Raw genomic sequence first — 25,826 nt, forward strand, 5'->3', positions numbered from 1 at the left:
AAGTCCATTTGACTTCCAAAATGTTCAAAAACCAATGATCAAAGGGCTGTCAGCAAGTTTGATGAGGGAAATTGAGAAACGCGCCTTGGAAGCCGTTTGACTTCTGAGGCATGTTCGAAAACATAAACACTTCTGGGTTTTCAGTGTTCGGCTTCCAAAATGTTCTGCAGCCGAGACATTCGAAAACCAAGGTTTGACCGAATAGGGGACTCGTGGCTATTATACTTCATTCTGATTCCCCAAGCTTCCAGTTGTCAAATTGTTTACTGAGCCTGTCTTTAACATCAGATTTGTTAAGTTGTTAAAAACAATCTTAAACCACCAAGAGTTTTTTAGACACACAATCCAGAAATCAACCAAGGCCATAGATTCATTGACAGTAAATAATTTGAAAACACCATAATCAAGAGGAATCAATTGGGGAAGGATGTTCCAGAATTGGTGAGTTACTATGCCCTGATTCTCACATACCCACCAACCTGGCATCTGACAGTGGCCAAACAGAGACAAGGAGCTGCCCTGGTGGCCTGAGTGCACAGAAGGTTCACGGGGGATGTGGTGGTTGTTTAGGTACCCTCGTTCTAAACTGTCTAGGGTTTTAAAGATGATGCCCAGAGTTGACTCCCAGCATCATCCATTGAACAGGCGCTATTGCACTTTATGTTAGGTTAGGTTAATTATTAAATTTATATCCCACCCTTCCACCCAAAGGAGCCTAGCATGGCTTCATTTTAAACTTTTATTGGCAGAGGTTGCAACCCATAGGAGTGAACAGTTCAGGTGAATAATTTTATTTCATGTTCCCCCTACAATACAGAATGATTGTGAATGTAAGGAAGGATTTCGAGGAAATGGATATGAATGTGAACTGATAAACTCTTGTTCAGAACAAAATGGGAAGTGCCATCCACTGGTGAGTTACTCACTTTACAAAATATTGCAAGCTCTGCAAATGTTTTTTATAATAAAGATATGCTGTATCATATTACCGGTATGTTTCAGAGAATCACTAACATTTTACTCTCAATGGGTCTAACTTGGAGGCTCTCTAGTCCTTACAACTTAAGTAAATTTTCTGTTTTAGCATCAGTATAATAGATTTTGGGGTGCTAATTATTGCCAAGCAATTCACTCTCAGCTCCAGCCGATTAGTAATATGGTGCTGTATCCTCAAGAACACGCTTACTTTGTCCTGTGGGATCACAGTGATGAGGTCCCCATCCTGAAAGGCTGCCAGTGGCTGTCACTTTACCCCCTGGAGAGCTTACATTGGTAAAATTTACACCTTAATTGAAATTATGCATGTTTGTAATTGTGGGAGGTTGTTTACAGCCAGAATGGGGACCCTGTATGCCTTCAGATGTTGTTGGACTCCAGCTTCCAGCAGCACAGTCAGCATGGCTACCAGCCAGGGATGATGGGAGTTGTAGTCCAGCAACTTACGTAGGGCCACAGATTCCCCACCACTGGTTTAGAGTAAAAATTTAAGGACCAACAATGCACTCTGTTGAAGACCTCATTGCTTCTAATTCTTTTTAGAGTGGCATACTTTTTCAAGCATTCTACACCTGCCATTTAACATGATAGATTCATATCTCAGTCTCACATGACTGACAAAGAAGCCTGTTCAGATGCTGCTTGAGAATAAGCCTCGTGTGATACAACGGAGCTGAACAGGGAAAGGGGAGAAATTCAAGTCAGTTTGCATTTAAAGTCAAACCTATCACATTTGCATGTTCTGGAGAACTGAAACAAGAAACCCTTCAACATTTACAAAATTCAGATATTTTACAATGCCTATGTTTACAAAAGTGCACACACATATATAGGGGTAAAATGTGCATTAAATGTGAATTAAAACGTGCATATTAATGAAGATATGATACAAGAATGCATTGTATTAGGAAAAATGCTTACAAAAATGTAACATTAGTCAAAACTACATACAAACATATGTTTATTAGGAGAAATTTGCATTAAAATGCTGAAGGATGAGGAGTTAAAGAAAATGAGCGTTCCCCACATCAAACGGGGTGCGCATGTTGCGAGGAGGCCCATTGAATCACGGTGGCAGCTCCTGGCAGTTGGTCTGGCTTCACCTTCCCAGGTTGGGATACCTGTGGACTCCACCTACACTAGCAGCCGCCCAATCCTGGCTGGGGAGGTGTTCCCAAGGGGATTGGCCAGGTAGAGGGAGGGATTAGGCAGTACACACAATAGAACTTGAGTCATACCTGGGAAGCGGCCGCTGGATAACCCTGAAGGTACCCAGAACCCCGGCTGGGGGGCTGGGAAGGATAAACGCCCAATGCCTGAGCCAAGGTCTTCCTACATCTGAAATATTAATAAAGCTGTGGCCAATTTAATCCCATAGAACGTTGTCATGAGTCTTTATTTCCCTCAGGGGCTGTCCCGGGGTACGGGGGGACTTCACCTGGCCACGCAACTAAATTTCAAATTGCTGCAAAAATGTGGAGAACTAGATAAATAAGCAACGGAGAGAACAGAAACTGACAGATCTTTCCACCTTTAAAGCTGCACTTGCACTGGAGAGACGTGGCATCGATTTAGGACTAACAAATTCTCCATGGTTTAATATCAAATTGGGCTTGGTCAAAGCAAGCTGTATTCTAAACAAAAACATTCAGGAGCAGGATGTGGTCTAGATGCCTCCCGCCAACTCTGCAAACCACACAAGTCCTTGAACTCAACCTCACCACCTTCCCTTCTTGTTTATCAAGTGGCAATAGAAAAGTCTCACTTAAAATTTATCTGACAGGTCACCTCCCTCTCTGGCACTTTGTACAGAGGTATTACCAATATATGATGAATGCCACATTTGCAGTAGCCCTAAATTAACAACTGTTATCCAAAGAGCAGGCCAAACAAATAATAATTCACTGAGTACTTCTGTGCAGACTCTGTTGAGACAAAACGGAACAGTGGCTTTCACAACAGAGGCTGATTATTCCTCCCCTCCCAATCTTATAATAGAGCTCTAAGCGTTAGCTGAATAATTCTTGCAACTAAAACCTTAATTAGTGTATTTGAATTAAAAGGATTTACTTTACAGTGGCTTTGCTTCCCATGTGGATAACTGTACACTAGATGTTAATTAGTTGATTTCACTGGCACTTAAAAAAAAAACGTAACCAGCTGATAAATTAGTCTCAATATTGCATAATTTTTACATATAAAACACACCAAACATGTACATAACTACAACAGAATATACAATATAATATATGAATGGAATACAAATATACAAGGATACACAAACATTCTACCGAAAATCTTTAACGTCAAGAGTCAGCAAGTCCCGTGCAACCTGCATAATTCAGATGAAGGTCCCAAAGAACGAAAAAATGAGACGTGGAAATCATTAATGTCGTCTTGCCAGTCTGCAATGTAAGAGTGTAGTAGCCACAAGGAGTATGATAGATATTGTGGGGTCTGGCAATGGTACTGTAGTCTCGCCCATCACAGAGATAAAGGTAATGTTGCCACGAAGAAGCAAAACAAACCAAAGGAGGACAAGGTTATCCAGATTATATTCCTTGTTTCGCCAATTGGCTTCATCAGCAAAGCATATACTATATGTTATAAAAAAAATGTGAAATCAGTTTTATAACCCATATACATATATTCAACCAGCAAGAGAAAAATATGTTTTTGTGTGTGGTTGGTATATCACTGTACGTGCCTGGTTTTTTGGGTGTTATTCACTAGCACTTAAGCAAAGGTCACCTCCAATTTTTTTTAATTTTTTTTAGTATTCATCTTGCTTTTCTTGCACAAAGCTTATGCAGAGGTTATAATGTTTACTGAACATTTGTTCCAACTTGTTTGTGGGCAGTTGCACAACAATGAATATTAGTTTGCATTTATTCTGATTTGTTTGTTGGGTGTTGGTCTTCCTGGTATTAGTTTGTCACACACTTTTCAATGCATTTCCTCGTCACTTTCCAAACTGCAAAATGCCAGGTTCTTCTTTAAAGTGAATCTGTTGCATTAGGGTGACAGAATCGTTTTAGCCCACTGTAACAATGCAAAACTAAGGTTCCAGTATGCACTTGAATCCTTACTGCAAAACAGTCAACTGTCTGGAAGCACCCAAAAGTGGACTTGAAGTATTCGTTCAGAAGAAATATGTTCAGCGATTAGGGCCCCACCTGTATGTAAGTGCACAAGCCTTTTATGCTACAAAACCATGTTGCATTGGGAGGAATGCATAGGTGGCTAGGTGTCTGATTATTTTTTTCCTGTTCTAACAGGCGGTTTGTCAGTTCACATCTTCTGGAGTCTGGGAATGTGTGTGTTCGAAGGGCTATGAGGGAGATGGCAGCATGTGCTATGGAAATGCAGCAGAGGTGCGTAGGAACCTCACACTTGCCTTAATGATTGTGACCAATATCTCAGCTTCTACATTACAAATGCCACCATGTAACAGAGGCACCTGGCACAAATACCCCTTCTTAGAGGAAGTTTATACTCACTGTTTTTATGCTTTATTTGGCAGGAAACAGTATCATGTCAATTAAGAGCAAGGTGATAATTTATCAGACCTAAAATACATGCAGTGTAAAATACATGCAATGTAAAAATGAATACAACCAACACCACAATATGTATAGCTATTTTCAACAACTACCATGTTACTCACATATACATAAAATATGGGGGGAAGAACTAAAAAATGAATTACAGTACTAATAGGGTTCTAACTACATCACAATATGTTTGTATGCATGAAACTTGAGGGTATGGCTCAGGTTAGTTCACAGCAACTATTAACTATAGAAAAGCATATTGCCGATGAAGCATTATCACTATACCAGCTGTCATCTTACATCTTCATACAAATGAGATTCAAAAGTATTCCATTGTTGCAAAACAAGAGATGCCAGGGACTTGAAACTGAGACTATGTGCTTGGAAAGCATGGGCTCATCCACTAAAACTGTGGGCCATCTGTACGTGTCATTTATCTTTCTTTCTCTCTCTGCTCAGGAATTGTCTTCTCTGTCGGAAGCAGCTGGATTTAATGAGTGGGTTGGTGTGAGTACCTCTTCTAAAAATATATCAAAAGACATGACCAGTGCAATTCCTGTGGAGGGTGGGCGGGGGGGGGGAGAATCTGTGGCACAGCTGCTGCCACTTCCTATACCCTTCTGGCATGTGATGCAGTCAGGACAGGAGGGGGTCGCTTCACCCCCCCCCTCCCCCGGGCAAACATTCATTTATCCATTTGGCCCCTATTAACACCAGTGGGAGGGAAATTGACTATGCCAGCTGCAGGGCCATGTCAGGGAAACAAGGAGACTTCGCATCTTAGAGATACAAATGTTGTCCTCCCATTACGTGTAGTACATCTGCATCAGCAGAGCTTACCTCAATGCTGTCCCACCGACGGGACAGCAATTATGCACATTTCAAAGGCCATCTCAGCCAGCTTCTGGGTTGCAACATGTTTGTTTGCTCATGAACAAAGGAAGAGCCTTATGGATCAGGCCAAAAGCCCATCTAGTTCAGCATCCTGTTCTCAGAGTGTCCAAGCAGATGCCTATGGGAAGCCTGAAATCTTGACCTGAGCACAACCAGGGCCGGCGCGTCCATTTAGGCGAACTAGGCAATTGCCTAGGGCGCAAAAATGGAGGGGGCGCTGGCCAGGCTTGGGCGGGACCGGCTAGCAGCAGCGTCTCCGCTGTAGCAGAGAGGTGCTGCTTGCCCCCTACACTACCCCCCGGCTCCCGCTAAAGCAGGGTTTGGCGGGGCGGGCAGCGGGACGGACGAGCAGCAGCTCTCCACTACAGCGGAGAAACTGCTGCTTGCCTCTCCACCCCCCCACCTCCCACTAAAGCAGGCTTTGGTGGGGGGTGGGCGGCGCCAGAAGGTGGTTCGCCTAGGGCGCAAGAAGCCCTAGCACCGGTCCTGAGCACAACAGCCCTCTCCCCACTTGTGGTTCCCAGCAACTGGCTTTCAGAGGCCTACTGCCTCAGACAGGGCAGTAGATCATTGCCCGGTAGCAACTGATAGCCTTATTTTCCATGAATCTTGTTTAATCCTCTTTAGAAGCCGTCCAAGTTGGTGGCCATCACTACTTTTTGTGGGAGTGAAGGAGCTCTTACTTTTGCTTGTCCTCTTGATTCTTCCAACATTCAGCTTAGCTGGATGTCCATGAGTTCTAGTTTCATAAAAGAGGAAGAAAAATGTATTTCTGCTTTCTCCACGCACCATGCATAATTTTATACACCTCGATCATGTCCCCTCTTACCTTTTTACAGAATTAAAACAAAAAAAACCAACATTCCTCATAGAGAAGTTACTCCATCCCACAGATGATTTTGCTTGCCCTTTTCTGAACCTGATAACTAGACTACTTTTCAGAAGATGAAGTCCTTCCACTGTTGGCAACTGCCAAAGACTGATGCTGGTCTAAAGAAGAGCTTACAATATTAACAAATTAATGGCAATGTGTTTTGTCTTGTGATTTAGGCAGCTGCAGTGAAGACATTACTGGCAGATACGGCAAATCTAACCCTCCTTGTGCCTTCTCAGCAAGCAATTCAAAACATGGACCAAGAGGAGAGAAATTTCTGGATGTCAAAAAACAACATCCAAACTCTAATAAAGTATGTCAAACATTTTTCATCCTTGCCATTCCATTTAAATGCTTTTATAAAGTACTTTATCCTTTACCAGAATCGTCTCCTTAATTATTGTGATAGCCTTTTGTACCAAGGGGCATGATCAGAGCTGAGGTTTACACGTTAAGAGCGAGTGCTAAAAAATATTAACTCACCTAAGAAAACTAGCCAAGATACCCACAACCCCTTCTGCACCAGCCTTCCAGCCCCTAATACTTGCCCTGCATCCTGTGGTTTTTTTTGTGGCTGGGGCAGGGGCCTCCTTCATCAAATGAGTTTTCCCTGGTGTCTTGATTTGAATCTAGGACACAACTTCTACATCCATAATGACAATGCAACTGCCATATATCCACTGGTTATGCAATAGCTGCTCCATCTATTCCACAATCAGAGAATTGATTCTGGTTTCCAATGCTGAAATAAACATAGCAACTATCTTCTACACAACTATGAAAGCTGGAGGAGTATTGTTCAGCTTTGCATGTTAGCCACCTGACTGAAAAGCAATCAATATATTGAAAGCAATGGCAAGGAAGCCACTCACCTGCATTGTTTATACCAGGGATGAGGCCCTGCTGATGGAGTTGGACTCCATTTCCCATCAGCCCCAGCCAATGTAGCCAATAGGCAGGTGAGAGTTACTGAACTCCCAACGGCATGTGGAGGACCAGCAGATTCTCCACCACTCAGGTGTCATGGAGGAAGATTAGGAACTATGTAATTGGCCCCTCCCAAATAGTTCCAGGAAACAACTTGCCCAGCAGCTGTGTAGGGAAGGGAAGCACCTCCTAACCTATTAACATATTATTTGCTCCTGGCTCAAATGGTGTTTGAAAGAGAATCGTGTTTCTGTTGTAAGAAAATCTGAACAGCCATAACTTTCACGTCATTTGAACCTAACTTGCATTTCTGTTAGGCACCACGTATTACAGGGAGCATACACAGTTTCTGACCTCCAGACCTTGTCGTCATCCGATGGACTGGCAACATCTCTGCTTGGAAACTTCCTGGCTTTGTCCAAAGAAAGTGGAGTAAGTTCACCAGTACTCTCATCACAGGCCAAGAGAAATATGCTAATCAGATATCATCTTGTGTTTAAATATGCCCCTGTTTTGAGCAAGGGAATAAGAACTCGCTAGTATGGGCCTCAAACACTATGAGTGTACAGTGGTACCTCGGGTTACATACGCTTCAGGTTACATACTCCGCTAACCCAGAAATAACGCCTCAGGTTAAGAACTTTGCTTCAGGATAAGAACAGAAACCATGCTCTGGCGGCGCAGAGGCAGCGGGAGGCCCCATTAGCTAAAGTGGTGCTTCAGGTTAAGAACAGTTTCAGGTTAGGAGCAGACCTCCAGAACGAATTAAGTACGTAACCAGAGGTACCACTGTAATTTTTATCTAGTAGTAGGTATGGAAGGGGCTGTCAGTTCCTGTTCTCTGTTTCTCATTTTTCCAATCTGAATTTCAGTTCTCCACATGTCTGCAGCAATCTGTTGTTTTTTTAAAAAAAGAAAAAAGAATCTTCATTGAAGAATTTCAATGTGAATTTTTCCCCAATAAACACATTTTTGTATGTAATTCTGACTAGTCACACATTTTTGCAGGCAGTTTCTCCTAGTACAATGCATTTCTGCACGTTATTTTCACTATGTCTATTCATCTGAGTGCACACTTTCCCCTAATATGTGAATGTAAACACTGATTGGAGAACTACATCACAAAATCTGGAGACGTGTGAATTTCAAATGTGTTTCAGCTCTCATGTTGTTTTGGAAAATGCTTGGCAAAGGCTCTGGGGGCGGGGGGGGGTGTAAATCCGGGGAGTCTTCCAAGAGCCACACAGAGAGACCTTGAAGGCTGCATTTGGCTTTTGGGCCTGCGAGATCACAGGTCCTAAGCCAGCTGTGATCTGAAAGCTGGCTTCTGTTTCAGTGTATCTGAAGAAGTGTGCATGCACACGAAAGCTCATACCAAGAACAAACTCAGTTGGTCTCTAAGGTGCTACTGGAAAGAATTTTCTATTTTGTTTTGAAAGCTGGTAGTTTTGTTTAAATGGTTCCACCCCCCTTTGCTTTCCAGAATTTTTCTGTTGATGGAGCCAACATCGTAGCAGGTGATATTGCAGCAACAAATGGGATTATACATGTAATTGATAAGGTATTTGCTTCCTTATTATTAATAGTTAGGAAACGGAGGTAAAATACTGAGTTGGTGTTTCTCTCCCTCTCTCCCACCCTCCCTCTAGACTGGCCACTTAACATCACGTAAAACAGGGAAAAAAATAGTTTCTCAAAATTATTTTGTTTTTATATTGTTGATATTGTTTTAAATGCTTTGCATTCCTGTGCCTGCTGTTTAAAATTGTCCTCGTGTTTTTGTTTGCAGGTTCTGACACCCCTTCGGGGAGTCAGTGGCACATTGCCCAAACTGCTTACCCGCTTAGAACAGATGCCAGATTACTCCATTTTCAGGGGTTACATTATTGTAAGTATTCATGCCTTTTTGGGAAGTGCCATGCATTGCTGTATGTATCCATGCTTTTATTTGAACTGCCATGCAGATAATAATAGGTAACAGCCCATTTTAAAACAACAACAACAATGCATTTCTCTCTTTACAACAGCAATATAATCTGGCAAGTGAAATAGAAGCTGCTACCTCTTATACCATTTTTGCCCCAAGCAACAGTGCCATTGAAACCTACCTCAAGAATAAACAGTTAACCTCCCTGGTATGTATTGGTTTCCAAACTTTTTATGGGGGCGTATCTGCAACCTTTTCTCTTGCTGCGTGGTTGGTGCTTTTAAGAAAAAACTGAAAATGCAAAAAGGCTGCTCGCTTAAAGGAAGTGCTGTGGTGTGATATACAACATTCTTCTATGATGTGAACCTTTGCTGATTCTTTGACACTTTTATCTCTGCATAGCAAGGGCTGTGAGCAGAGCCTGCATTATGCCATTATTAGTTTTTATTTACTTATTTACTTATTTATTATCCATTGTGTGCACACTCATTCCCCTAGTGCATTCCCCTAAGAAGCAGAATGAAGCCCTACAACTTTAATTTACCATACAGTGATGGGATGCACATTCATTACCATGCAAAATGATACCTGTTTCATGCCACTGTTAATAATTTTAATAATAATAGCATTTTTTTTATTTATACCCCGCCCATCTGGCTGGGTTTCCCCAGCCACTCTGGGCAGCTTACAACATACCTAAAAACATAATAAAAACATCAAGCATTAAAAACCTCCCGATACAGGGCTGACTTCTTCTAAAAGTCAGATAGTTGTTTATTTCCTTGACATCTAAAGGGAGGGCGCCACTACCGAGAAAGCTCTCTGCCTGATTCACTGTAACTTCGCTTCCCTCACTGAGGGAACCAGCAGAAGACTCTCGGAGGAGGACCTCAGTGAACGATGGGGGTGGAGATGCTCCTTCAGGTATACGGGACTGGGGACGTCTAGGGCTTTAAAGGTCAGCACAAACACTTTGAATTGTGCTCGGAAACGTACCGGGAGCTAGAGAAGATCCTTTAGGACCAGAGTTATATGGTCCCGGCAGCCACTCTCTAAAATATATGTTGTCTGGCTCCAACCTACAGCTAATTGATAATAAAGTCCTTTGTCTACTGGTTGCTTCTCGCATCTGTTTTTGTCACAGAAAGCTTGGAACTCCACACCTTGCTCAAGTATGTAACATAAATTATCAATTTAATCTGCAGGATGAAAACCAGATCCGATACCATGTTATTTTAGAGGAGAAGCTGCTGAAGAATGAAATGCATAATGGGATGTTCAAGGAAACCATGCTTGGGTTGTCCTATAAAGTGGGATTCATCATTCATGATAGCCAGGTACTTTGTATAAACCCTGTTTATAATTATGATGGCTTTTGGTACTGCCTGCTTATCTGAATACCTCATCTGGAAAAAGATTTACATCTGGGTAACTGAATGTAGAAGCTCCATTGCTTTCAATGATCTGGATCATAAATTTACATTAGTGAGGCTTACACATTGGTATAATGGTATTTACATTCCTAGCTAATGAGGCCATTCACCATATGTAAACATTAATCATATGCATTAAGTGCTGAACTAAGAACTTAAGTTAAAGTTCAGAAATTGGGATTAAGAGCAAATGAATCAACATTAACTTCCACCGTTGACTAGAGTCAACTGTTTTAAGGTCCCTGTTGTTGCAAGCAGGACCGGTGCTAGGGCTTCTTGCGCCCTAGGCGAGACCACCTTTTTATTCATTTTATAAGATATAAAACATATACCAAAAAAAAAAACACAACACGAACAACTCTTTTATCAACATCACATTGTTCCTTTAACATCTTGGGGTGACTTCCTCCGACCTCTCCTTTCTGGGTTTCAATTTCATTCTTCTTTTAGCAGTTCCATAAATTAAATCTTAAATTCATTATCATATTTAAATACATAATAATTTACTATCTAATCATAATTTAAATCATTTATACCCAACTTTATGCCAGAAACCTCTAGTTGCTTTCCTAGGATTTCAAGAGATTTAAACATTACAATATTTTTTCATATAAATTTTAAATTTCTTCCAATCTTCCTGCACCGTCTCCAGCAGCAGCTCTCCAGATTTCTGACATGGGTCTCTTCCTGCCCCATTTGGAGATGTTGCGGACTGGTCCTGGGGCCCTCTGCATGCTCTCGCTGAGCTGCAGCCCTTAATGTAAAACATGAGACCTTTTTCAACTGCACACTTCAAGTTCAATTCTTTACTCTGCAGTGCCTTTTATTACAGTTACTGGAATAGCAAGATAATATTTGCTGTGTAAAAGTTAATGCAACAAATGATCCTTTAAGTATGTCCGCCTGGTGTGTACTAAACTGGTAACCTATTGTGTGCAGCTCTACATAAATGAGGCGCCCTTAATTTATCCAAATGTTGCAACTGATAAAGGAATAATTCATGGACTGGAAAGGGTAATGGAAATCCAGAAGAACAGATGTGATACCAACAATACTGTGCTAGTACTTGTAAGTGTCTTTCTGTGTATATATTATGTGTTTGTGTACATTAGACATTAGATACGTTTATATACATTAAATGTGTTTGCATTTTTTTAAAAAGAAAAATAATTAATATATAGAACATAGCTTTATTCAACGAGTCCTCCGGGAAAATAAGTCTTCATTTTGCCGTTTGATAGAATGCAATACAATCCATTAACATACATTGGCTAATTTAACCCTACAACCTTTGATCTGGTTTTATACATCTTTAGTGATCTGACAAGTAGAAATATCTATATGGTACGATGTGAAGCTGGCTTTTGCTAAATCAGGCCATTGATCAATCCATCCCAGTGTTGTCCAGGGTCTTGGACAAAGATCTTCCCTAAAAAGGTAAAGGTAAAGGACCCCTGACAGTTAAGTCCAGTCGCAGACGACTGGGGTTGCAGCGCTCATCTCACTTTACAGGCTGAGGGAGCCAGTGTTTGTCCGCAGACAGTTTTTCCTGGTCATGTGGCCAGGATGACTAAGCCGCTTCTGGCACAACAGAACACCGAAACCAGAGCCGTGCACAAAAATGCCGTTTACCTTCCCACCAGAGCTGTACCTATTTATCTACCGGTACTTGCACTTTTTGGTGTGCTTTCTAACAGCTAGGTTGGGACCGAGCAATGGGAGCTCACCCCGTCACAGGGATTCAAACCACTGACCTTTTGATCAGCAAGCCCAAGAGGCTCAGTGGCTCCACAGTGCCACCTGCGTCTCTAAGATCTTCCCTACTTTCTCCCTATTTCTACTGGATGTAGGAGATGGTGCCTAGGCATAGATACTTGCTTTTACTAGTAGTTGTGGCTGCTGCAGCAGGGTTTGAACATAGAAGGCTGCTTCCAACATAAACTCAAGATGGCATACAAAAGATATGTTTTGCCCCCTTCAAGTTTGCAAGTTAAAAGTCAAGCTAGTATAGTTACTTGCAAGTATGGTCTCTAGTTTGCCATTTCAAACTACTTGCAAGTGAATCAATCAATGAGTCAATTTAATTGCAAGTAAACTCCCAAGCTTGCATATTTGCTATGACACTTTTATTCCACCCTTTTTTGCAAGGTGCTCAGGGCAGCTTATATGACTCCTGCCTCCCTAGCTAATCCTCAGAACAACCCTGTGAGGAATGTTAGGTTTATAGGCAGTGCACCAGGTGAGTTTCATGGCCGATCAAGGATTGAAATGGCACATTTGTTCTCTCAATCTCCTTCATTTTCCCTCTTCTGGTTTTTGCACAAATGATCGATGAGCAGAGATGAATAAATTAAATGGTGTCAGGCTACTGTTGTTAAAACATGTAACATGTAACTGCAGGGAACAAATGTGGGAAGCACTAATGAAACGGGGGGGCCACTTAAGGCATTTGTGACACAATTATATATCATGGCCCCTTCCTCTGAGAAAAAAAATGTGTTTGCTTTGTTTTGAAGGGAAAGTGTTTGTCGTGCTTGGCCATACCTAGCTGTCCTAGTGGAACTACACCACTGGTAAATATTTTAGAATTAAATTGCTATAAATACCGGTAAGTAGTAAGGAACTTATTGTCCTCCAGATGTTGGTAGATTACAATCAGCAATGGATGACGGCACTTGCCTGATGTCCCATCACTGTTGCCACTACGGCTTCCCAGGAGGGAGAGATGAGTGGAGGTGAGATTAGCACAGCACAAATGCAGTGGCAAAGCCAATCTGGCACTTGACCTTGCTGCCACCTCACCCCTCTCCCTCACAGTAAGCCACAATCAGTGACAGGACGTCGGCTGAGTGCCCCCACCCCACGAACTGTTACTGACTACAACACTTGTGGCCTTGTCAATTCGTTCATGCTAAGACTAACAGGAATCTGGCAGCATATAGAGGGTACACATTTCCTACCCCTGCTGTGTGTGGGGGTCCTACTCCTGAGTATGACTAGGATAGGATATAACCCGTAGAACACAATCCACCCCCTCCTGCGGTTGCAGAATCCATAGGACATAATAAACTTCACTGTGACCTCTGAATTTACAGGAGGAGCTGGATTTTCTCCCAAGTTTCTAAACTTAGTATATTTATTCAGTTCAAGAGAAATAACTCCAACATTCATTTGTTAGTGCCTTATTGTGAGTCAGGTTATTTTGCCCATTTGTGCTAATTGACCGTTAATTTTGAATAGGATTTGGGCACTTTCAATTAGCGTTTTCCATTGAAAAATATTTCAGGGGATCTTCACTAGCTGAATTTGATGCAATGTTTTAAGTGTAAAACTGTCCACTTCTTTTGTACAGGAACACCAGAAAGTGAGCTGCTTGTATCTCCATTCCACTAGATTGTCCCTTCGCTACGGATGCCAGCCAAAATGCAGTAAAACCACAATTGTGGGTATTCTTTACCATCCAAAGTATATCTGTCATACTATCACGACACTGATAGAATGTAAGGGGGTTGGGGTGTGGCAGAGAAATACAACATTGAGAACCGACTATCGTATCTATAGGGAGAAATTGTTTTATTAAAGTGATTTCTTAGGAGCATGGTCCTTTCAAAGAAGCTTGGTATGAAAAAACGAAACAAAGACAAAGTGCCAATGTGAAACCCTCCAAGGGTTGTTGAAAAAATAATACCCAACAATATCTGCAGGGCATTGTATTGGCTGCTTGTTTCATAAAGCAACAACATCACCAATCCAATTATTAAAACCACATACAAATTAGACATTTTACAAATCTAAAAGCCACCAGAGCTGCAAAAAACAAACAAAACAAATATGTATCATCATCAAAACTAGCTTGCATCATCAGATTAACAATAAGAATGCAGGTTGTTTGGTTGCCCTAACCAAAGGGGGAGGGGAGTTGTTAGGTTTGGTCCATTTTCTATTTTCTTCTAGGCAGGACCTATCTCCTTGGGGAGGGAGTTCCATACGCAAGGGGCCACCACTGAAAAAGCCCTGTCTCATATTACCACCTGTCTCATATTACCATACTTTTCCGTCTGCACACCCCCATGTATAAGATGACACACACACACCCAAATTTTTTGGAACACAATTTTAAGAAAATGAGTGGAGATGGCCCAAAGTTGTTGAGGCTCTCCCCCCACGCAGCTGCAGAAGGAAACACTCCCTAGATTGTTTCCCGCATGCAGCTGCATCATGGGAAGTTGCGCTCCCACCAGCCATCCAGTGGGTGGGAGTGCAACCTCCCCTGATGCTGGTGGGTGCGGGGAACGACCCAGGGAGTGCCCCCTGCATGCAGCGACATCGGGGGAAGTTGCGCTCCCGCCAACGAGCTGGCTGGCAGCATGCAGCTGTCTCCCCCCCCCATGCAGCTGCAGGCAGGAAACAGCACCCAGATCGCTCCCCGCTCACTGTGGCATCAAGGGAAGCCGCGCTCCCGCCAAACGGCTGGCTGGCAGTGCCCCGCTTCTCCCCCTGCCCCCATGGCACTATGTGTGTATTGGACAACCCCAGTTTTTTGACGTGATTTTTGAGTCAAAAAACATCCAGTACACAGAAAAAATATGGCACCCACTTGTGGGTATGTGAGGAGGGCCTCTGTGGCTGACTGTAGCACACTATAAATAAGGCAGCTCAAGAGTTCCAGCCTTAATTCATAGTCCTTTTATGGCACCTCTTCTCTTTTATTCTGCTATACGCAATTGCATTTGCCTTACCTTGTTTGTTCCTTTTCCAGTTCAGGGAGTGTTGTGCGGGCTTCTATGGCCCTCAGTGCGAGCCTTGTCCAGGACTGGCTGGAAACACTTGCTTTGGAAATGGGATTTGCTTAGATGGCCTCAATGGCAATGGCACTTGTGAGTGTGAAGCAGGATTCGAGGGAGTAGCCTGTGAAAAGTGTATCAAGGGCAAATATGGCACCGCCTGTGATCAAGGTACTTCAGGTTTCAGACCACTGAGACAACTAGTTAAGTTGCTTGGCTCTCTTTGACTTGGAAGAGACAGATTTAGGTCCGTTTAGTTGTTGTTCCAAGAACCATGTCCCAAAATTCAAGAGTAGTATGAAACCCGAGTGATCATTACATTCCAAGCTGCATGTTACCCTGGGGACTTCAGATCAGGTCACTTTGCATCAGAGTCCACTGAAATTCAAATAGTGGACCTGTGTAACTGGCCATAATGCAAACTTCTGTGGTTCTTCAAAGCTTACTGTGGCTTTGAAGAAAAGGGGCAGCCCTTGCTTACACAAATCTTAATGTGGTACACTTGAGATGCTATATTGCTACAGTAGTGTTTTCTGCTTTATGGGAAAGACTCTTGCATCTGCAAAATATAATATATGAGCCACGCTTTAAGTCAAATAAGCCTGTTTGAGTATGTTAAGGCAAGGAAGGAAGTCAGAATAATACGTTAAGGCAGACCTCCCTTCATAGTCCAGTTGTTGTTACTGCTGGAGCAGTCCTTACAACATCACCTCTCTGCACTTAGAGTGTCCTTGCATCCATGGAAAATGCAACGATGATATTAAAGGCGATGGCTCTTGCGAATGCGATGTTGGCTGGAGAGGTGTGAAATGCGACGAAGGTAAGAGTGATTGCTTCTCCATCGCTCTGAGCTAGCATTTGGGGCTGCAAATTTAAAACTCAGAGCTCAAGGCAGTGAAGGCACCATCACTGAAGCTGCACAGGTCCACTTTTCTTTCAGACCAGCTGAATGTGACCCTGAAATTAGGCCTTCGCTCTTTCTGGTCCCATTGTCTGCAGTTCATCAAAATTCCTTCCAAGACACTGTCTACAAGTTTAGACCTTCAGCCCTCCAAGTGCTTTAGTTCTCTAGTTGGGTAGATAATTTTTGATTGTGGTTTTTTTTTAAATGAAATATACACTGTCCTCAAGAAAACAGTGCAGTTCTGAGAAAGAGCACGGCATGTGTTCTGAATTGATCTGCGCATCAGGCCACTGCTGTGGTCTGTGCATCAGCCATTCTGCAAGCATAGATCAACTCTTTGATGAGCAGGGTAAATTGGGATCGTATACTGTTGACTAACAAAGTCGTTTTCCTCCTGCAGAAATCAAAGGTGATAAATGCAACAGGACGTGCCACACCAGTGCCAAGTATGTATGACAGCAATTTATCTAATAATATTTAGGCTGCATTCAGACAACACCTTTCTCCAGCAACTATAGCACGAACATTGAAACAGAGGGTGAGGGCTTGGCAAAAATAGGCACCAACCAGCATGGGAGTTTTGCAGTAGTCATTCACAGGAACAGTATCCAAATTTATGCTGTTAATGCATATGGGCTAGCAACAATTGGCATAGAAATTGTCATAATTGCCCTGCAACGGTTTCAGGCAATCTAATTTGACATACGCAACACTTTAAAAAACTCAACTAGAAATTGATTGTCCTAGTTCTCTAAGAGGTTAGATTACATAAAATTTCAAGCTACTGGCCTGCTTATAATTTAACTCACCACTTAGAGATTTTTGAAATATTAAGCAGTATATAAATGCTTTTAAACAAAACAAAACAAATAAAATGATATGCTTGGTATGTGTTGGAGAATATTGTACCAAAAATGGTGTAAAACATCCTACAATGTGTATGAAGTTGGGATTGGATTTTTGGCCCCACGTACTACGTTTTTATAAAAATACAGCTTTCTAAAGATTGACGTAGAGATTTTAGATCTGCTTTCATGGGTCTGTCAACCTTTTGGGGGGAAAATATTGTATGAAATAAGCAGTGGTGATGCTGCAAAATAAGTGCTTTTGTTTTACTTTCCTTTTTCCATCTTAGCTGCCTTCTCAATTCCTATGGCAGAGCATACTGCAAGTGTGCAGCAGGGTTTAAAGGGAACGGGACATATTGTACAGGCAAGTGGACTTTGTCCTTTTCCATTGGACATACCATATTCACTGTGCCTCCCATTCACAAGAAACTGGTGGGGCAGGAGGCTGGGAAAATACCAGAACCTCTGGATCCCACCACCATTTGTTTCAATGAACAGGACTGTTCTGCTCACAAGTGGTCATGTGTGGTGTCTGCTCCTCCCCACTCCCTTGAGGAGTGAGGAGTTTCTGAAGCAGCATGGCATGACTCATGATACTCCCTTCAGAGGGGAGAGCGCTGAAGGTTACAGGTTTTTTTTAAAGTATATTCTTTATTAGCAAATATGCAAATAGTTTTGATATATAAGGGTCTATGCATGCAGAGGAAAAAAGACAGGAAAGGGTTAAGTTGGGTGTGCTGGCTAATTTGTCTTGCACCTGAAACTAGTTAAGCATGTGGGAGAAACTCAGCACAATCTAAAGTATAAATCCACTTGTGTTGGAAGCAAGTTTGCTCTTGGCCAGAGCCTAGTCTGTGCTGGAACACTGGAAGGAGGCTGTATGCTGCTGGAAGGACTGTATACTACAACTGTACGTAACCTTAAAGCTGTGGGAACTGCGTTATACTGTCAGTAAAGGGACTGACCCTACCTAAAACTGGTGCTTTTTGGTTCCATTTACACACTCTGCTGGTGTGTTGAATGAGCACTCTGCACACTCCCCGACAAACAGTAGGACATCAGTAGAGGCAAACAGCAAGGCAGCTAATGTTCTATCCAACATCAGGTTCCCACAGAGAGGGCCTGCACCCAACGGTGCTTCTCTCTTTCTCAGTATCTGGCCCAAACTGCAATCACAGCATACATCAACCCTCTGCCCCCATTGTATGGTTGTATTTTTCTGGCAAACCCGTGTGTGCTACTGCATGCTATTTGAAATCACCCAAAGTGTCTTGAGGATCGCAGCCATACCTTATATTCTTTGTTCTTTTACAGCTATCAATGCATGTGAAGCCAGCAATGGAGGTTGTTCTCTCAAAGCAGAATGCAGACGCACCACTCCAGGAAACAGAGTGTGCATTTGCAATGCAGGTTATACTGGAGATGGGATAGTCTGCTTTGGTAAGTGCTTGTTTTATGGCATATAGCTCTTAAGAGATTGATAAATAGGCAGCATGACTACATAATGTATGTATTGATACAATCTCATGTAAATCAGTTAGCTGCATGGAGATTAGGGCAATGGCTGATTTTCTGAGCCGGGCCTAGGAGTCACGAGTCACAACCTTACCTCTTGGGGATATTTTTTGTATATTCATGATTTCACATGTTCAGAGAGTGAAGGTGTTAACAGGGCAGAACCATTTCATAATTCACATGCAGGGTGGTTTGATTCAAAGTAGCCCCAGGTAAAAATAAAAATAGAATCTCCATGCATAAGAAAATCTTTACACATTTGACAAAACTTGTAGACTTTTGATTTTACTGCAAGTTGTTTAGCACTTTCAAGGAAAGGCATATAGCTGCATTGCCATCACAAACTGCTACAAATACCATAATTTTATTTTACACTTGTAGCCAAACCAAAGGGGGGTCCCAGTGGGCAACAGCAAGCAAGAATTATTGGAAAGTAGTAACTTTCATTTGGCAGTGCCCCTCGTAATCAGAACAGTACTCACTTTTTTCCTCTGTTGTGTTTGTCACATAAAGAAATCAATCCCTGCGTGGAGAATAATGGTGGGTGTGATAAAAATGCAGAGTGCACTCACACTGGACCCAATCAGGTAAGTAATGCTCCTATCTCATTTTGATGCACATTGCAGGCATTAATTTGTTGCTGCTGCTGTTATACAGATTGATTACTAGCATTTACAATGCACCTAAAATTTCCTGAGCACTAAGTGCATGTATTAGAAAATAAGCCAATTCCTGCTCATAGGCTCGCAATCTAATACATGTGATACAAAAGAAATGGGAATGATGAAGAAAGTATAAAGCAAGTACTGGAATAGTTGGGTGAGGGGATGGGGCCAAGCTGATCTCTACCCATGCCAATATGTTCTTCCTGGAAGGCAAAAGGTAGCATCTGGCTGTGGCCCTCCGGAGTCTCTTGGCCAGTGTTGGAGGCCGGAGAACACTTCCCTTCAGCTCTTCAGTCCAACTGGCAGCTGGAGATATTTGTGGCATGGAAGCAAGAAGGAAGCTCTCTGCACCCGGCTTCTTCTCCTACCAATGGATGGGGTCAGGCTCACCTCCCATGAAATGGCAACATATGATCCTATGAAGGTGCCTTAAACTGAGACAGGTCATTGATCCATTTACAGTGGTTCTTTGGCATCTTGGGCAGGGTGAGGAACCTCAGGCCCAGAGGTCAAATTTGGCCCCCCGGGCCCCTCTGGCCAAACCTAAGACTCCCCTCAGGCCACACACCCTTCTCCCCAGGTAACACCCCTTACAGGCCTTCCTTGAGTGCTTTTGCCTGACTAGAATATGTCCTTGAAGTGTGTAGAAACTTCAGATTTTTGGTTGTGACTGTAATGTAGCCTACTGAACAATGGTAAGATCACCTTTGTTCATCACCTTTTGGCTCCCCCTCAGCGCTCCCACTGGCACGTGGTCCCAGAATGTGGTCCTCTGGCTGAAAAAGATTCCCACCAGTATTTCCCACCATGTGCTGCCTGAGATAATTTTTAACTAAAAATGCCAGGGATTGAAACTTAAGATCTCTTTGTACCCAAAGTTCTCGTTCTGTTGCTGACTGTGGTGTGGGAATGGGAGGGGGGGCTGTCCTTTCCCATATCCTGTTTTAACTGCAACAGTTTAGTGGAGTAGATGTCAGTTCACACCTTGGCTCAGCAACCAATTAACTCAGTGCCCTTAAGGAAGTCTGAACCTCACTTCATATCTGTAATATGGGGATAATAATAATGCGGTCCTCCCTTGCAAGGATTATTGAAATAATGGGCTCAGCTACATTAGTAAAGAAAAAGCTTTTTGTATGTCAGCTCCCCCTTTTGGGAGGGGCGGCTTTGCGGGTGGGAATCCAGGTCCTTGCAGCGACCCGGGAGTGGGCGGAGGATCAGCAGGATCCCCAGTCGCGTCACACCCCCGGCCAGCCATTCGGGTTTGCCTAGGAGCGTGGCTATGCCTGTTTAAATTGTTGCGCGGCCAGGGAAGCAGCTTCCATTTGCTTCCATTTGTGGGATCTTTTTATATGCGTTATAACACTAGATGGCGCTGTGGAGTCCCGTAATGAAGTTTACAACGTGTTTTCCTGAAATGTCTTTTTGATGTATCTAGATCCAGCAAATGTGTGTGCTGAGTGCCGTACTTTGAGCACAGAATTATGAAGTCCAAAATATTAGGTTTTGGTGTTTTTTTGTTTTGTTTTGTTTTAAAAAAACCCTCATATTTTGAGGATTCTAGCAAACAACTTTACGGACTAAATAAAAGTAAGTTGCCTAGGTAACGAGGTCTCTGGCTATTTTTATTCCATTGAGCTATGTAAGATAAATTGGAGTGACAAAGACCTAACTTGTTATACACCAATTGCAACATTTCCCCCACCCCTTTTCTTCTAAAAAATATTAAGGCTCAAATAGCTTATCATATTGGGCTCTTTCAACTGATGAAATGCATTGGCAGAAATGAGAAAACGTACCTTAGGCTATATGCTTTGCCTATGAAAAAAGGAATGTTAGAAAAGAGATGTGAGCCCAGAACAGGATATATTATTCTGTGCCTTATTTATTTTCCATGCACATAAGCAGAGCCAATTATATTCTCCTTGCAGAACTTGACATGGTTTCCTCCCCACCCCCCTTTCTTCTGGCAGGCAGCGTGTAATTGTTTAAAGGGATATTCTGGCAATGGCAAATCATGCAGCTACATCAGTCTCTGTTCAGTTGTGAGTACATTTCATATCAGCCTGGTTTTTCATTGACATTGTGCTTTGAGGTGTGTCTCTTACCAAACAGACAAAGGTCCATTCAAAGCAGGAATCCCAAACAAGAACTTTTTAACATCTCCTGCAGATTGATGAGAAACTGGCATCTACTGGCCCTGCACATGGCTGCCATTTGCTTGCATTTCAGCTACACATGAAAGTGCAACCAGCCTGCTTTGTTTGCTCTGAACTTAAACCTGAGACAGGAGTGAACTCACCAGGATCAGCCTGGTGCATTTCTTCTGCCACTGGGTCGCTACGGCCCGTGCAAGATAGGACAAGGGAGGAAAACTTTCAAGGAAGACTTGAGACTCAGCGCTTCCTTTTAAAAGTCAGTCCACAGGATTCACATTCCAGACTTGCTTCACCATCTCAGGATGCTTAGTTACTGTAAGGTCCATGTGATGGTTGCTCGCAAGTTACGAGGCAAAAGTCCAGCCTGTCTTTTAACAGGTTTATTGTGCATACTATGTACAGTGCAGAGCTACAATTCCATGTCTGTATTAGTCGCTTGCAGAATCCGGGAGTGGCCCCTTCCGGTTGCAAACCCAACATAAGAATTTTGGCACCCCCAGTCTCCACCTCCCCTCCTTGCGTTTCACCCCTCTGTGCGGTTCGGGCGACGGAAATGGCATGCCTCCCTCCTCGCCTTTTGGGCAAGGGGAGTGCAGGGTCTCTACAGCAGTGTTTTTCAACCACTGTTCCGCGGCACACTAGTGTGACGCGAGATGTTGCCTGGTGTGCCGTGGGAAAAATTGAAAAATTACTTTATATATAGTCAATATAGGCACAGAGTTAAATTTTTTAACATTTTCTAATGGTGGTGTGCCTCGTGATTTTTTTCATGAAACAAGTGTGCCTTTGCCCAAAAAAGGTTGAAAAACACTGCTCTACAGCATCCCCAGAGCCCCTTCACTCATGGCCCCTGGTCTCCTGCCCTTCCCCACTGAAGACTTCGCTGTTTGCTGCTTCTTAAATCCTTATGATCATGAATCTCTATGCCACTGAGTGGGCAGTGTTGACTATGGAAGGGCCATGTCCCATTGAAACGAGCGAAATGTAAAAGCCATTCACTTTATTCATAGATTTATTCTTTTTCTTAAACTAGAACTGAGATGTATCTTCACGGGGGAGATTTTGTTTAATGTTGGGTTCCCTTCCTAACAGAATAATGGTGGCTGTTCGCAAAATGCCGTCTGCAATGATACTGAATACTCAGAAAGGACCTGCGTCTGTCGACCCAGTTACGTTGGAGATGGATTTACTTGCAGAGGCAGTATATTTGTGGTAAAACTTCCTTTTTTATTGTAGAATGTTCTGCTACAGCTTTCATTATCCCTGGCCATAGGGCATTCTTGCTGGGCCTGATGGGAGTTGTAGCTCATCAACATCTGAAAGGCCAAAGGTTCCCCACACCTGGCCTACATAGTTTCTATTTTGTCATTGCTGCCTTCTGTAATCTATTTATTTATTTATTTATTTTTATAGGAACTTGCAGCAGATTACAACACTACTCGGTTTAAGGGATATCTAACGGTAAGATAGACTTGCCCTCCCAAGTCCTGATCTCTATCAGTGATCATTTTCACTCACACATTTTGAAAGCTTTGCCAAAGTTGTTATTTATAGGCAAAGCACACATGATAAACATGGCCAGCCATATTGTGGATGAGCCCTCAGTTACTTGTTTTTCCAGACTTAAGTTCAGCTTGCTACGTTTCTGCATTGGTTTGTGATCTTTTTTTTTTAATGTCCTCATGTAAATTCATCAGCACTTTAGCGCACATTTTTCCTGACGAACACCTTTGTATGCACTTTTTCTAATACACGTATTTTGCAAGCTATTTTGTTGTTGTTGTTGTTGTTATTTGCACCTATAAGGAGAAGGGGACGACAGAGGATGAGATGGTTGGACAGTGTTCTCGAAACGACTAGCATGAGTTTGGCCAAACTGTGGGAGGCAGTGAAAGATAGGCATGCCTGGCGTGCTCTGGTCCATGGGGTCACGAAGAGTCGGACACGACTGAACGACTGAACAACAAAATGCATTTTATAACACTTTACCCCAATATACATTTTTAGCCTAAAATGTTTAACATTTTCCTTCCTTTCTTGTAGGACTCTGACATCAATGACATTGTCGGAGCAGGCCCATTCACTGTTTTTGCACCAATCAACCAAGCATATCTAAACTTACCAAAAGTAAGCAAATCAATCTTAATAATGCAAATCGGCCTTATACTTAAGCACTAGCCTGGTAGACATAGCCAACAATGAACTATATGCCAGGGAGCATCTGACATTCCTTACAGGTGGGTGAGACGGGTGGAGATGGAGGGATAAAGAGTTCTGTTCTTTCTCTGTGCCGAGCATAGAAATGCAGGAAGTCCACCTCTGCCAGCCCCCAGTAAACATTTATTCAGTCTAGTAACTTACATGCATGGTGGCAAGAAGTTCTAGGGACAGGGCTGCTGAGCTTAATTTCATTTAGATAACAGAGCCCTAGAGCCTTATGTTATCTCGGCGGCTTGTGCTTTATTTGGGAATATACAACAGAGCATCAGTGGAAGCAAACAGACTCTCCTAACAAGGCAGCAGATCCATTACCCTGGATTAGATCCCCTAGAGTGAGGTGACTCCTCCCTCCCAAAGTAGTGCTGTAGGAAAGCATTGTTACACCAACCCAAACTCAGAGCGGTGCCAGATTCCAGCGGTGCCAGGCACTCACCCAGGGGTTTGTGTTACCTTTGGAATGCAGTACAGCAGATACACTGCCGTCTTTATGATATATGGTTTACTTACACAAATATACAACCTGAGCCTACAATGGACAGGTTCACAGCATTGACGCCCCAAAAGGGTCTTGCTTCTCCAATAGCCATAGTCTTGGATTCCAGCAGAAATAAGGCATGGCTTTGACTCTCTGCCTTGTTTCCAGCTCACATAACTCCAGTTTCCCCTCTGGCCTTTGTCTAACTACCAGCAAGTTGAGGAAGGCAGCCCCCCAGCCATTTTCTCCCTGGCGCAGAACCACTTCCTTTGTTACCTTAACTCATATTTAGGGCCATTACCTCACCGGGAAACCAGTCTGGCTATTCCAGGAATTGGATCCGTGCAGGATCCATGAATTCGAAGGGTATCGGCATACAGCCCTCCCCACCCTCAACTCATAACAGTATATTAATATTTCCAGCCCTTGGCACACTGTGGAGTAAACCCCACTGAACACAGTTGACTTGCTTCCAAGTAAACGTGTACCAGAGTAGGCTGCACCAATTATGTGCCTCCGATCCCAGACTCCCACCTAGACAGGCCTGTTCATGGTAATGAGGCAGCAAAATCAACAGCAGTATTTTGGGTGCATTTGCAGCAGTACCATTTGCTCCCCCTCCTTAACTATTACGTTTTCTGACTCTTACCTAAGGTTCATGACTGGAATCTCAAAGGCTGGATGCCCCAGGTGCTTCGCTATCATATAGTAGGCTGTGCAGGGCTGCTCTATAGTGATATGACATCTGATAAAACTGTCACCACTCTCCACGGAGATCAGCTTAAGATCACATTCTCACAGGTAACTAAGCCTTAGGCAGCACATGTGTAATGTCACCTCCTTAGAAATCAGAGATGCAGTCTTCTTAAGGTGTTGGGATGGATCAGCATTAGCAGTGAGGCTCAAAGGAATGCTAATCTAATGGGTCGATGGTTGCAACCCACCAGATGAGCTCTTCTGCAGCATTGCATTAACAAGTTGCTGGGTCACCACAGGTGACAGGGAATGCTTTGCAGGTGAGTAGGTGAACCAATGGGCAGATCCCACTACACTTGGCTTCCATGCCAGCTATGGATGAAAAAAAGCCCATTCCTCCTCTCCCAACCCACTTGGTGTGGGATAAATAAGCCTCATATAACCAACATGCTTAACTCTAATTGATGCATGAAGGGGTTAAGACCATAGAGTAAGCTGTCCTGCCAGGCTTAGCTAGGTCACATCCCCTCACATTGGGAGGAAGGGATACCAAACTCTTCATTCTCTCTCTCTTCCACCATGTAACCCTACCAGGAAAGACATCTGGTCTGGTTGTTCCCAGCTCAGAACATGTGGCTTTAGCAAGCCATCTCTGTGTTTCTATACAAATACCGTAATTTAGAAACTCTTATCAATTTATAGCCTAAGTTTAACTGGCTGTGTTTTGTTGCTACTATATGGAAAAACACTTGAATCTGACCTTTGAAGAGTTTGTAAATAAACAATTTTTAATTTACCAAACTATGCTAAGTGGAAGTGGGAAACTTTGGAAAGGACTTGGAAGGGAATGTTTTAAAGGTGTAGCAGCCTATATTTCCATGCTTTACTGCATGTTTTTTAATTTTAAATCTCTATGGCCATGGGGATTCAATGGCCTCTCATAGGAACATAGGAG

The 25,826-nt window shown here is 42.9% G+C and overlaps 1 protein-coding gene across 1 annotated transcript in view; it reads left to right on the plus strand.

Moving 5' to 3' along the window:
- STAB2 (stabilin 2) overlaps window positions 1-25,826 on the plus strand; it is an 82,844-nt gene that overhangs the window by 28,870 nt on the left and 28,148 nt on the right. Inside the window, exons 26-48 of the mRNA XM_033161812.1 lie at window positions 818-913; window positions 4,275-4,370; window positions 5,010-5,057; window positions 6,495-6,631; window positions 7,563-7,677; window positions 8,729-8,806; window positions 9,035-9,133; window positions 9,273-9,380; window positions 10,378-10,509; window positions 11,545-11,673; window positions 13,122-13,178; window positions 13,958-14,047; window positions 15,365-15,560; window positions 16,114-16,209; window positions 16,694-16,739; window positions 17,429-17,505; window positions 18,456-18,581; window positions 19,170-19,243; window positions 21,295-21,366; window positions 22,573-22,692; window positions 22,894-22,941; window positions 23,524-23,607; window positions 24,830-24,976. Coding sequence (XP_033017703.1) covers window positions 818-913; window positions 4,275-4,370; window positions 5,010-5,057; window positions 6,495-6,631; window positions 7,563-7,677; window positions 8,729-8,806; window positions 9,035-9,133; window positions 9,273-9,380; window positions 10,378-10,509; window positions 11,545-11,673; window positions 13,122-13,178; window positions 13,958-14,047; window positions 15,365-15,560; window positions 16,114-16,209; window positions 16,694-16,739; window positions 17,429-17,505; window positions 18,456-18,581; window positions 19,170-19,243; window positions 21,295-21,366; window positions 22,573-22,692; window positions 22,894-22,941; window positions 23,524-23,607; window positions 24,830-24,976 — 2,271 coding nt within the window. The remainder of the gene's footprint in view (window positions 1-817; window positions 914-4,274; window positions 4,371-5,009; window positions 5,058-6,494; window positions 6,632-7,562; window positions 7,678-8,728; window positions 8,807-9,034; window positions 9,134-9,272; window positions 9,381-10,377; window positions 10,510-11,544; window positions 11,674-13,121; window positions 13,179-13,957; window positions 14,048-15,364; window positions 15,561-16,113; window positions 16,210-16,693; window positions 16,740-17,428; window positions 17,506-18,455; window positions 18,582-19,169; window positions 19,244-21,294; window positions 21,367-22,572; window positions 22,693-22,893; window positions 22,942-23,523; window positions 23,608-24,829; window positions 24,977-25,826) is intronic.

Source organism: Lacerta agilis, chromosome 10 (assembly GCF_009819535.1).
Source record: "Lacerta agilis isolate rLacAgi1 chromosome 10, rLacAgi1.pri, whole genome shotgun sequence".
NCBI classification, from domain to species: Eukaryota; Metazoa; Chordata; class Lepidosauria; order Squamata; family Lacertidae; genus Lacerta; species Lacerta agilis.